This window comes from Rana temporaria, chromosome 1 (genome assembly GCF_905171775.1).
Source record: "Rana temporaria chromosome 1, aRanTem1.1, whole genome shotgun sequence".
Lineage (NCBI taxonomy): Eukaryota > Metazoa > Chordata > Amphibia > Anura > Ranidae > Rana > Rana temporaria.
In genome coordinates, this window is record NC_053489.1 from 257,337,544 (window position 1) to 257,350,299 (window position 12,756).

A 12,756-nucleotide genomic window follows, 5' to 3' on the forward strand; every position below is an offset into this window, starting at 1 on the left:
CAAATACCTGGGTCTAGTCAACAAAGGAGGGGTAGGGCCTGCCCCCACCCCGCAAGCGGTCCACTGTAGGGTCAAGTACATCGTTGAAATCGCCTACCAAGAGCAGGGGACCCGGGTCTCTGGATAGTAACAATAGCAACAGATGGGAGAGAACCTCTGGAGAAAACGGTGGAGGAATATAGATGTTTACTAACGTGAGACTTGTGGAAGCTATACGGAGGGTAAGTATAACAAATCGACCCACGGGATCAGACTTCACACGCAAAGTCTCAGCTGTGAGGGCCTTTGCCACCAAAATCGAGACCCCGCGGGAGAAACTGGAATAAGTGGCATGATATTGAGTAGCCAACCAGGGACGTTTAACCACTTGTCCACCGGAGGACGTCATATGACGTCCTCGACTTTGTGCGGTGATATCTGAATGATGCCTGCAGCTACAGGCATCATTCAGATATCGCCGTCTTCCGCCGCCAATTCTGTGCACGATAAGAACGATCAAATCGCTTGATCGCTCTTCTAGGCAGCGGGAGGGGACGTCTCCCGCCGCCATCCGGTGCTTCTCCGGGCTCTCCCGTGCCATCAGGTGCCCGGAGAGCGAATCAGTCGGCGCTGCCTGGAAAGCATAGAGATGACTGGTGACCAGATGGTCACCAGTCATCTCTATGACCGTCGGAGGCCCAGGCGCGATGTTATGATGTCACTCCCGTTACCCGGAAGTAAACAAAGCCGCAATCGCGGCTGTCGGCATGTGATCGTGATTTTTTTTCACCGATTTCATGCTTGTAAGCCTGGAGGAGAGATGTAGGGTCTTATTGACCTCGCATCTCTCCATAAAGAGGACCTGTCACACCGATTCCTATTACAAGGGATGTTTACATCACAAAGTGATAAAAAAAAAAAAAAATATGTAAAAAAAAAGTGTTAAAATAAAAATTAAATTAAATTTTTTAATTTTTTTTTCAAAACGCCCCTGTCCCCGTTATCTCGCGCGCAGAAGCGAACACGCATGCAAGTCCCGCCTACATATGTAAACGCCGTTCAAACCCCACATGTGAGGTATCGTAACATGCGTTAGAGCGTGTGCAACAATTCTAGCACTAGACCTCCTCTGTATATTGAAAATAGTAACCTGAAAAAAACAAAAAAAAAAGGAAGGAAGCAAATAATACTTGGGGGTGAGGGGATAAAGAAAAAACACCCCAATGTAAAGGAAAATCAAAAGGCAGAACCCTCACCCTCCTTCTCAACAGGAGTAGGTCACAGTTAGGCCCAGTCTCCGACCACTGGAGGGAAGGCACATAAATAGATTCCCAAAGGACCAAGCCCCTTTGAGGCAGGTAGGAGAAATGAAGGGTCACCTGGAAACTCGGGAACGGTCACCGGTAAGTTCAGTTGCAACGTTGTCTGGGGTGTTTCCCAAATCTTGCATCCAGCCAGGACATAGCTTCTTTAGGACAGGAGCAAAAGTGAGCTTTGCCTTTATATATGATGCTCAACTTAGCGGGTAACAACATTGCATGGGAAGGCCTTAATTGCAGAGGCGGTCTTTCACTGCAGCAAAGGATATGCGCTGGCGTTGTACTTCAGCAGAGAAGTCAGGATAGATGGAGATGTTATTACTGTTGAACTTGAGGGGACCTTTTTCTCTGGCCAGGTGTAGAATAATAACCTTGTCCCGGAAATTCAGGAATTTCGCAATGAGGGATCTTGGGGGGGGCAGGTTGCGGTGCGCCCTTTCAATTTCAAAGGTTTTGGAGAATTCCTCCACCCCGAGAACATCACGCAGCCACTTATGCAAAAATCTCTCCGGGCGGGAGCCCTCTGATCATTCCGGGAACCCCAAAAAACGGAGGTTGTTCCTCCTGGAACGGTTCTCCAAATCATCCAGCTTAGCTCTGAGGGCCCCAAACTCATCAGTGGCTGTGCGCACAGTGGCAGATAGGGACTGCACAATGTCCTCCAGGGAGCTGACACGACCCTCCACCTCCCCAGTCCTATCCCTTAGGTTTTGAACGTCCTGCTTCAGGTGGGAGAAATCAATATAAATGCTCTCCATCTGTATAGTGAGGGAAGACTTAACATCCTTAATGGCTACCAGGATCTCAGCCAGGGTAGGCTCAGCAGCGGAAGGGGGGCTCTGGGATGCAGAGTCCTCTGAGTAAGCCAGGGATTCAGAGGGTACATCCTGAGTGCGGAAAAACAGCAGGGACAGAGCCACTCACCCCTTGATAAGAGTCCTGTGCTTCAGATGGAGCAGGCTGCAGTGTGGCATCGTGCACTACTGGAGGATCGGTGCCATCTTGTCTCTTAAACCGGGCCAGTTGCTCCGCCACGGATTGGGGCGCAGGGGACCCATATTTGTTCACCATCATGCCTGGACCGGGTGCCCGCCGTCCTTAGGCGCAAAACTGTGCCTTTTGGTAGAGGATCGAGGGCAGGATGCCTGAAGGATAGCTGTATGGAGCCGGAGCTATGGGATCAAGCAGCCGCTCTCAAGAACTCCAAGCCACGCCATATCAAAAAAGTTGATTACAAAAAATTTAAAGTAACACATTTAAAACATTTAGAGCAAAAGCTCATTAAAGAATGTAAACAATTGTCCAAACTGTGTTAGCTTGTACTGTTTTGTCAAGAGGTGGATGTGTTTCGCAATCTGCTTCATCAGGACTGTTTATTCTTGATAAACGGTAGGCCTATCCAAAAGGGGTACAACATAATTAAACCTAAACATGCAAGGTAGACAGCATGGCATATAGAGCATATCCTCAATAAATGAGAGGGGAGAAAACCATTTACATGCCTCCAAAGTTAGGTAAGATAATGGTGTGCCATGCATAGTGCAGATGTAGCTTTGTATTTAACAGTATAACATCATAGAGAAAGAGAGAGGTTAGCTGTCTTGTTGTCATATATAGCCCCCCCTTTTTTTTTTAATTAATCCAAAACATAAAGAGAGAGAGGGGAAGGGGGGCTGGTAAGGGAGGGACACTTACTGAAAATAGGGGTCTCGCCCCAAACCAAATGGAAATAGGAGAAATGAGAGAAAAAATCAGACCAGGATGTGGAATCAACCACACATCTATTGATAGAAGATATCTCCTATGATTGTTAAAGATAATCTATATTGTATATCATAATCATCATATGCTCCTTCCCACAAATTGCGTATTAAGCCTTGCATCCACTTAGCCCATCACAATTGCCATAATAAGTGGGTCAAACAGCTTGCAGAGTATCCGCAGGGTATTAACCTGTACAGGTGGATTAGTGCCAGATATTCCTAGTATCTAGAAAAACACAATCGGTGTCCTCATTTAGAAGAATCCAGCTAATATATACAGAAGCACCCTCCAGAAGTGTGAAAAAAAACATTCAATACCGGCATATCATAAAAGGGGAAGAGATACTTACCAATATATATGAGAAGAGCCAATTGGTCTGATGTGCTGTTTTTTCTTAAAGCATGTGTTACTCTAAATAGCCTGACCCCTCTTCAAGCAGACCTCAGAAAATAATCTATAACCATTACTTTAATCCAATATTCAAAACCATCAATCCACCAGCCACAGCCATCCAATACAGCTTACCTCCAAGATTGTCATCTCCTGCATAGTATCGGCCACCATTGTCTCACTAAAAATCAACAGTCTTAAGTATCTGTGTTTGGCGCCAAAAAAACTGTGTGTAATCACCTAATAAATACACCAAAACAAAAAGAACCATTTAATTTATATGCTGCATCCCTGAATTTGATGCATCATTAAAACGTGTCCTTCCATTTAGATGCCACAAATTTAAGTCTACATTAATGGCTCCTGATTAAGAGGACCATGTCTGAGAAACGCGTTGAGCTTGAATGACTATTGTATGCAATTATCATAGTATTTGGGATCGATTGTTTTTACAATTGTAGTATATTTTAGTATAGTCTGCTACTGTATGGACTAATATTGTTTAAATTCAACTGAATTAAATAAATATTATTCTTCTACTAAATGCTATACCTTAAAAGTCCCATGATTAATACTATAAATATAATGAATACACCTGTGTCGCGCAAACATGTCCTACGTGAGTGTGGGAGGTCCACCCTCCCACAGCAAACAAATGCCTCCCTGCAATCACGTCCTTCTCGCACGTCTTCACCACAACGAGATCAAATAAAACGAAAGTACGCGCGTGCATGGTAAACGCCACTTTCTGACCATAATCGACAAGGGAATCCCTCCTATCAAAATTCATGCCAGGCACACTCCCGACCATGGAAAAGTTACAAAGGAGGCACAATATACATACTTATTGTGCAGGACACAAAGCCACAAGACAGAATCCATCAGTCTCTTATATGGCAAAGGATCAAAGTATCATCCGTCCTAGAGCAGCATTCATTTTGTGTATGCTGATCGTGACGATATATGTCATTCCCAAAAGAATGCAAAAAAAGGAGGACTTAAAGGGGTTGTGAAGGCTTGTGTTTTTTCACTTTAACCACTTCAGTACCTTGGGTGTTTTTCAGATTTGGTGTTTACAAGACTAAAACTGTTTTTTTTTGCTAGAAAATTACTTAAAACCCCCAAACATTATATATTTTTTTTCTCTAACACCCTAGAGAATAAAATGGCGATCATTGCAATACTTTTTGTCACACCATTTTTGCGCAGCGGTCTTACAAGCGCAATTTTTTGGGAAAAAATTTACTTTTTTTAATTAAAAAATAAGACCGCAATAAATTTGGCCCAATTTTTTTATATATTGTGAAAGATAATGTTACGCTGAGTAAAATGATACCCAACATGTCACGCATAAAAATTGCGCCTGCTCGTGGCATGGCGTCAAACTTTTACCCTTAAAAATCTCGATAGGTGACGTTTAAAAAAATTCTATAGGTTGCATTTTTTGAGCTACCGAGGAGGTCTAGGGCTATAATTATGGCTCTCGCTCTAACGATCGCGGCGATACCTCACTTGTGTGGTTTGAACACCGTTTTCATATGCGGACGCTACTCACGTATGCGTTCGCTTCTGCGAGCGAGCTCGTCGGGACGGGCGCTTTAAATCTTTTTTTTTATTTTTTTATTTTTTTACTGGAAAAAAAAAATTGATCACTTTTATTCCAATAACAAGGAATGTAAACATCATTTGTAATAGAAAAAAGCATGACAGGTCCTCTTAAATATGAGATCTGGGGTCAAAAAGACCTCAGATCTCATATTTAGACTTAAATGCAAAAAAAAATGAAAATTTTGTCATTTGAAAAAATGACAACAAAAAAATGTGCCTTTAAGACGCATGGGCGGGACTGACGTTTTGATGTCACTTCCGCCCAGCAATGCTATGGGGACCGGTGGTGGCCATCTTGCCCTCACTCTCGCATCCCCACACAGCAGGTTGAAGGACCCGATCGCTCCCGACGGCTCCGATAAGTGGCGGAGGACGCGGGAGAGCGGCGGGAGGGGGGGCCCTCTTCCGCTGCCGATAACGGTGATCTCGCGGCGAATCCACTGCGGAGACCCCCGTTATCTTTTACAGGACCGCTCACACTAAAGATGGATATCTCGGTTGTGGCAGCAGCTGCTGCCATTACCGAGATATCCATCTTTAAAATGCCGCCGTATATAGTCGTAAGGCGGTCGGGAAGTGGTTAATGCATCCAGCCCCCCTGTTTTTTACTTACCTGAGCCCTGGAATTTCCCATGCCGGGGACGTGCCGTCCCTCTGCCTGGGGATCTCGGCTCTTGATTGGATAGATTGATAGCAGCTATTTGCTCCCGCTGCTGTCAATCAAATCCAATGACGCGGCCGCCGGGGGCGGGGCTAAGTCCTACATTCGTGTCTATTGACGCAAATGCTGTACTCGGGAGCGCACCCGCAAGGTAACCCCCCCCCCGGGAAAGCGCTTCTCCTACTAAGGGGGGTTATCTGATGCGGGGAGGAGCCACGAGAGCTGCCCAGGGACCCCAGAAGAGAATGTTAAGTGCCACGTTGAGCAAAACAAACTGCACAGTGGAGGCAAGTATGAAATGTTTGTTATTCAAAAAAAATAATACTCTAACCTTTACAATCACTTTAAAGGGACCCAGGACTAGGTATTGGCGGACCACAGATGTAGGGGATGACCTCATATATCCAACCACCTCAACTCCACCACCTTGGCCAGGTGGAGACCTGTGAACAGACCCTCTGCCCCCAGATCATATCCAAATATGGGTCCCCATATAATTAGATTAATCTGCAGCACCCAAAAGGTGTATAGCGTGCCACTCATTCACTCCAAAGCAAGAAGGCATCATTGGTCCCTCCTGACAATTGTATGATGCCTGCATGTTACATTTATGGCTAAAACCTGACACATCCCCCATCCCCCATAACTCAGGTTAATACGCAGTGGATATTCTGTGAGCGGTTATCCTATCGCAATTATCATATGTAGGTCAACGTGGATGTATGGCTTAATATGCAATTTGTGGGAAGGAGCATATGATGATTATGATCTCTAATATAGATTGTTATTTTTAACATCATAGGAGATATCTTCTATCAATAGATGTGTGGTTGATTCCACATCCTGATCTGATTTATTTTTTCCTCCTCTTTCCCTTTGGTTTGGGGTGAGACCCCTATTTTCTAGTGTCTGCCCCTTGCCGGCCCCCCTTCCCCTCCTTTATGTTTTCGATTAAGTTAAAAAAGGGGTTATATATATGACAAGATGACAGCTAATATCCTGGTCTTTTCCTGTGTTCTGTGTTGCCTGGATGATTTTGAAAGGGTTCTCTTTCTCTATGATGTTATCCTATTCCTATTAAAATGGTTGTAAACCCTAATGACAAAAATGGAAACAAAATGATGTATTACTTGCCTTAGATTGAATCCCCGGTAGCGGTCCTCGTCTCCCCCTCTGGCCGCCGACATCTTTCCTGGAGTGACTTGCGGTATCTCAGCCGGAGCCACGATGACGTTGAGCCACTGGTAACGGCACACGGACTGAAGCAACGGCACATAGGTGCCATTGCTTCAGTTTGCCCCAGTGCGCATGTGCTGATGACATTGGCACATGCAGGGGATATCTCCTAAACCGTGCAGATTTAGGCAATATCCTTGGTAGCTACAGGTAAGCTTTAATATAGGCTTACCTGTAGCATAAAGTGGGTTTAAAGTGTTTACAACCACTTTAAATACAAAGTTACATCTGCACTATACATGGCACGCAATTATCTTACCTAACTTTGGAGGCATGTAAATGGGTTTCTCCCCTCTTTCTTAATTTATTGAGGATATGCTGTATATGCCATGCTGTCTACCTTGCATGTTTAGGTTTAATTATGTTGTATTTCTTGTGGATAGGCCTACTGTTTGTCGAGGAAGTAGATTGCGAAAGGCATCGACCTCTTGACAGAACAGTATAAGCTAACACAGTTTGGCCAATTGTTTACATTCTTATATGAGCTTTTGCTCTGAATGTTTTAAATGTGTTACTTTCAAATTTTTGTAATAAACGTTTTTGATATAATATTGGTTGCTGCGTCTCCTGATACTGATAAAGTCTGTACATTTGTTCTCTTTTTTTTTTTTTTTTTTTTTTCTGGAAATAAAGCTTCTCCTTCCTGTCTCCCATATTTCATGTTGGCCTATCACTATTAAGTTGGGAATATGTGTGTGTGTTGGGGGTGGGGTAATCGAGCTTTGGCACTACTACCTGACAACAGCATTTTTGGGGGGGGGGTATTTTGAATGACATATTCACGTTAACGTTTTTTTTACGCACAAATATTCTTTCTGTTCCTATAGCCATCTTTCGTTACAGATGCCATTCCCTTCACTCAGCCTCACTCCTCAGGTAATCAATCATGTAGCATATTTGTAGTTATAATTTCTGTCTTTCCAACTTTAGTTACATACAGTATTCTCATTGCAAAGTTGTTGAAATCCTAGTAATCCAATTTTATAGGAAACCGTTTTGGAAAGGTTGCTGTTTTTACTGATTTATGCATTCTTTCTGATACCATGGTTTCTAAAAATCTATTTTCTGTTTATTTTTATTGAAAATATAGGAGAGGTTCTGTGATTGGTAGATATGAGTAACGGATATCTTTCATATACTGTCATATCAGATACATTATGCGCTGCTTAGTTGTAAGCATGTTGCAGATAGCCCTGTGTGATCAGAGAGAAGTATATATTGATAGTGCAAACAACATTTGTTCTGTTATTGAAAAACTAACAGTAAAAAAGTCAAGCAGTTTCTGGAAAAATAGTGGGCAAAAATGTGCTGTTGATCTTGTCTTAAAATGGCTATACAGTTATTTTTCATTCATCCATCAGGCTGAATAAAAATCGTACAAATTCCTCCATCCACCCAAACGAGGTGAATGAGTGAATTCCTCCCCAAACCCCCTCCTTCCTTGGACAATATTTTCTGACAGAGGCACCCGTCGCTGTCAGAATACACAGTGTCTACAGCTAAAAGGTTTTCAATGTGATCAAACAATTTGGCTTCTGTCAAGTGGAGGATGCCCACACACTGATCAGATTTCAATCCATGTGTGGCAAGCTTTACATGGATTTTTTTAGGTCTTCTACCGATTAAACAGTCAGTTTATAATCTTTGTTTTTTTTTTCCTCAGAAGTCATTTCTGCTGGATGCTGCCTTTGTGGTGTGAAGAATGTCTCTGTATTGTGCACTTCATGTAATGAGACCCTCTGTTTGGCATGTGATCAGCGAGTACACTCTCATCCCAACCGATCACATCACCTGCGTTCTCCGTATGGTATTTCCACTACTCACAGGTACTGGCCACTTCTTGGTTTTAGCCATTGTAAGGTTAGCAAAAGACCATCTAGCAGACTTTAATGTGTTTTTTTTTTTTTTTTACAAGGCATAAGGAAGAGGACTTTATTTCACACCTTTCCTCTCGTCCTCCTTGGGAATGTATGACTTGCAGTACTTTAAACAGAGGTGGTTCGGTGCTGTGCATCACTTGTAAACGTCCTCGTGGCTGTAATAACATCATGTCCAGCATGTTACAAGAAACTTCCTTGCAGAAGGATATATGGGAGTGCCAAGCCTGTACCCTACAAAATCCCTCTTCTGCTGTTCTGTGTGCAGTTTGTGACCGACCTCGACTAGCTCGGAAACCATCTAGAGAAAATGCTGAGTCCATTTTGTCATTGTCTAAAGATGGCACAGATACTAGGGATCGTTACAAAACTATGCCCCTTCCTCAAAAGACTAGCCCTTTGTTGACAGAGAAAGAAATGCAGCAGTCATTTGCATTTGGTAACAAAATGGAGAGTGTGGAAAGGGCTACCCAAATGTCAAGGATCTTCGGTGCAGAAGATATTGGTGCTTTCCCAAAGAAGGATGGCTTAGATAACACATGCACATCTGAGAAATCCATCAATGACCCAGTCCATTCTTTAAGAAGCAGTCTGGTTAATGTTGCTGAATCATCAAAAGGAAGCCTTGAGCAAGGAATAAAAGTGAGAAAACTAGAGGTAATATATGGGGCAGCTAGCACTCAGTTTATGTGCCATGATATGTTCAGATTTGTTGTGTGACTATTGTTCTATGATCTACAGGGCTGGGAATGCTCCCACTGCACCTTTTACAACAAACATAGTGGACGTGTCTGTGAAATGTGTGACCGCACAAGTGAAGTGGCAAGTCCTGCCAGAGATAAAAAGATACTGGATGTCCACAGGCAATTACTAAACCAGGAGGAGATGAGGCAGAAGCAGCTAAAAGAAGATGGTGTCAAATTGGTGGCCTTAATTAAGGTAATGGTAATTTGTCACTGTATCTTGCACATTGAATGACTTGTTATTACAGATCTGTACGTGGGCACGAGCCCCTTCACAATATATTAAATCCATCACTGGCCGACTTTTAAGCTGTATGGAGACACAGAATATACAAATAAATAACTTTTTTCTTTTTTAAATGCATTCTTTAGAGAAAAGGGTTTTAATTGTTATAACAAATTACAGCAAAACACAAACCACCCCAAGAAGAACTGTATTGTTAAACACTGCCCACTAAATGTACTCCAATACTACTGCGTGTGTTTTTTAAACCAGCAGAGTGGTGGACGTATGTTTCTGGTAAGCTGTTCTTAAATGTCACTGCAGAAAACACACACGGCTAATGCGCACATGAATTTCTGTAATCTGAGCTGTTGAGAGCCCCAGGTTCTGTACTAACGATCGGGAACTGGGAAGTCTGGTACCTGATCGCTGTGACAAACAAGTCCCTGGGGAAAAAAAAAGGGGTAGATCGGAGTTTTGATCAAGGTCAGTGTTATGGTCAGAGTCTGTGTATTTTAGGTAGGATTTTAAAAAAATAAATAAATTCTTAATTCGTATCCGTATATTTTAGGTAGGAATAGAAAAATGCACACTAGTCTTGGCCCTATTATAGGTACAAATAACATACACATATGTGGTATTGCTGCAATTGTCAGGAGCAGGTCAGTTTATTTTTAGTGGCAGGTTTGATAATAGCAAGAAATATATACTACAACATTTTAAAACTTGTTTTTTTTTTTTTTTATTACTACTGCCAGTTTTCCTTTTGATAATAAAAGCAAAAATTAAGATATCATTTTGTAACCAAATAAAAGTCCACTATGTCCAAAAAAAAAAACAAGATATAGCTGGATACACCAAGTAGATGATATGTACCGTCTTACTAACACATGTCAAAGATGCAAAACTGTGTTCAGGTTAGGATTTGTTTTACCCTCCTCATGACAGGGTTAAGGAGACTTAAAGTGGTATTAAAGGAGAAGTATAGCCAAAGCTTGTTTGGCTGTACTTCTCCTATGGATCACAGGAGTGCAACACAAACTGAAGTCAGCTCTCTGCTGACATCACAGAAGTCGGTCCCAGCACTGCGTCATGCCGACAATGGAAGTCTGGATCCACCAGGTGCTGGACCAACACCCAGCTCAGCCTCTCAGCGAGCCGCTGAGAGCCTGAGAAGGTCGCTCCGCCTCCTCCCTGCGCTCCGAAGCTGCATCCACCTAGGTAAGTATAAATAAATAAAAAAAAAAGACAGACCCCTTCCTCGCCCTCTAGTGTTAACCTCTTTCCTGCCAGTCACATTTATACAGTAATCAGTGCATATTTATAGCACTGTTCACTGTATGAATGTGAATGGTCCCAAAAATGTGTCAAAAGTGTCAGATGAGTCCGCCATAATGTCGCAGTCCCAATATTTTTTTTTTTTTTTTTTAAATTGGATATTTATTATAGCAAAAAGTAAAAAATATTGTTTTTTTTTTCAAAATCTACGCTCTTTTTTTTGTTTATAGCACAAAAAATAAAAACCCGCAGAGGTGATCAAATACCACCAAAAGAAAGCTCTATTTGTGGGGGAAAAAAAAGGATGACAATTCAGTTTGGGAGCCACGTCGCACGACCGCGTAACTGTCAGTTAAGGGGGCGCAGTGCCGGAAACTGTAATTTCGCCTGGGCAGGAAGGGGGTATATGTGCACAGTAAGCAAGTGGTTAAAAAAAACAATAACAAACATGTCATGCGTACATGCTCTGTACAGTGGTTTTGCACAGAGCTTCCCCGATCCTGCTCTTCTGTGCGAGTGTCCCCAAAGGGAATCCTTTCCTTCCAGTCATCTTCGTGTAAATATAGAAGCGACGTCACTTCCGGTTTACTCAGCTGCCAATGGCACAGTTTAAAAAAAAAAAAGACAAAATTCAGAATCACAGTTTTTGGCGATCTGAATACTTTGAAGTGCAAAGGAGGAATTTGGGAATGTTTACATTCCTTGCGACAGCAGTAAAAGTGATCCCATTTTTTTAAAAATCAGACAGTGTTTAAATCACACATGTGAGGTATCGCTGTGATCATCGGAGTGAGAACAATAATTATAGCACTAGACCTCCTCTGTAACTCTAACCTGGTAACCCCCCCCTTTTTTTTTTTAAGCGCTGCCTTTGGAGGTTTTTAGGTACCGTAGTTTGTGTACTATTGATATGTGCCCTTTGTCGAAAAGTGACTGTGTAGGAGTTTTTTTTTCAATGGGGGATACCATTTCACGGGCACAATTGAAAGCTATGCAAAGAGCGGAGGGACACCGTAGATGTCAGATTGTGCCTCACTGTAAACCCGTGGGGCAACAGCGAGGCACAATATGACTAATGCGGTATCCCTCCGCTGTTTGCATAGCATTAAATTGTGTCCGAGAAATGGTATATCCCATAAAAAAAAAGCCCTACGATGTGCGCATGCGCTATGGGACGTCACTCCAGCTGATCGACAACTCAGCTGGAGTGTCCTTCCGTTCTGCGCATGCGCGGGCACACAGTTTCGTCAGAACAGTGGCTGTCAAAATTACATCTGGATATTTCCAGTGTAAATTCACTCGGAGAGCTGCGGGGGAGGAGGAGATATACTCCACAGACCCAAAATATTTAGATGGAGATTTTTTGCCATGCTTTGCACTCCCAGAAGTTCCTTTCAACTTTTTTTCCCCTGCAACTAACAGGAAGGAGAGGCTCATGGTGTGTCCCCTGAAGAGGTGTACAGTACCATTCAATACTCTGGAACAGAGGTGCCCTTAGGGTGGCTGCAGACAGAACTTCCCTATGTACTGGAACGGGTGATTGAAGCTGCCCAGAAAGCAGCACCTGACCTAGGGGCTTTTACAGCAGAAGAGGCTCGTACCGCATGGGTGTCTAGTGGAGGTGACATGGAGGATGCTGTGCACTTATGTATTATACAGCGGAGGAGTAAGGTACAAT

The 12,756-nt window shown here is 42.9% G+C and overlaps 1 protein-coding gene across 5 annotated transcripts in view; it reads left to right on the forward strand.

Annotated features, from left to right (window-relative positions):
* RNF31 (ring finger protein 31) overlaps positions 1-12,756 on the forward strand; it is a 72,194-nt gene that overhangs the window by 17,796 nt on the left and 41,642 nt on the right. For 3 of the 5 annotated variants that reach the window (XM_040354636.1, XM_040354638.1, XM_040354630.1), the window contains exons 6-10: positions 7,785-7,833; positions 8,621-8,783; positions 8,873-9,491; positions 9,576-9,773; positions 12,501-12,749. In XM_040354636.1, the coding sequence (XP_040210570.1) occupies positions 7,785-7,833; positions 8,621-8,783; positions 8,873-9,491; positions 9,576-9,773; positions 12,501-12,749 (1,278 nt within the window). The remainder of the gene's footprint in view (positions 1-7,784; positions 7,834-8,620; positions 8,784-8,872; positions 9,492-9,575; positions 9,774-12,500; positions 12,750-12,756) is intronic. The other 2 variants (XM_040354632.1, XM_040354642.1) reach the window with 2 other exon arrangements.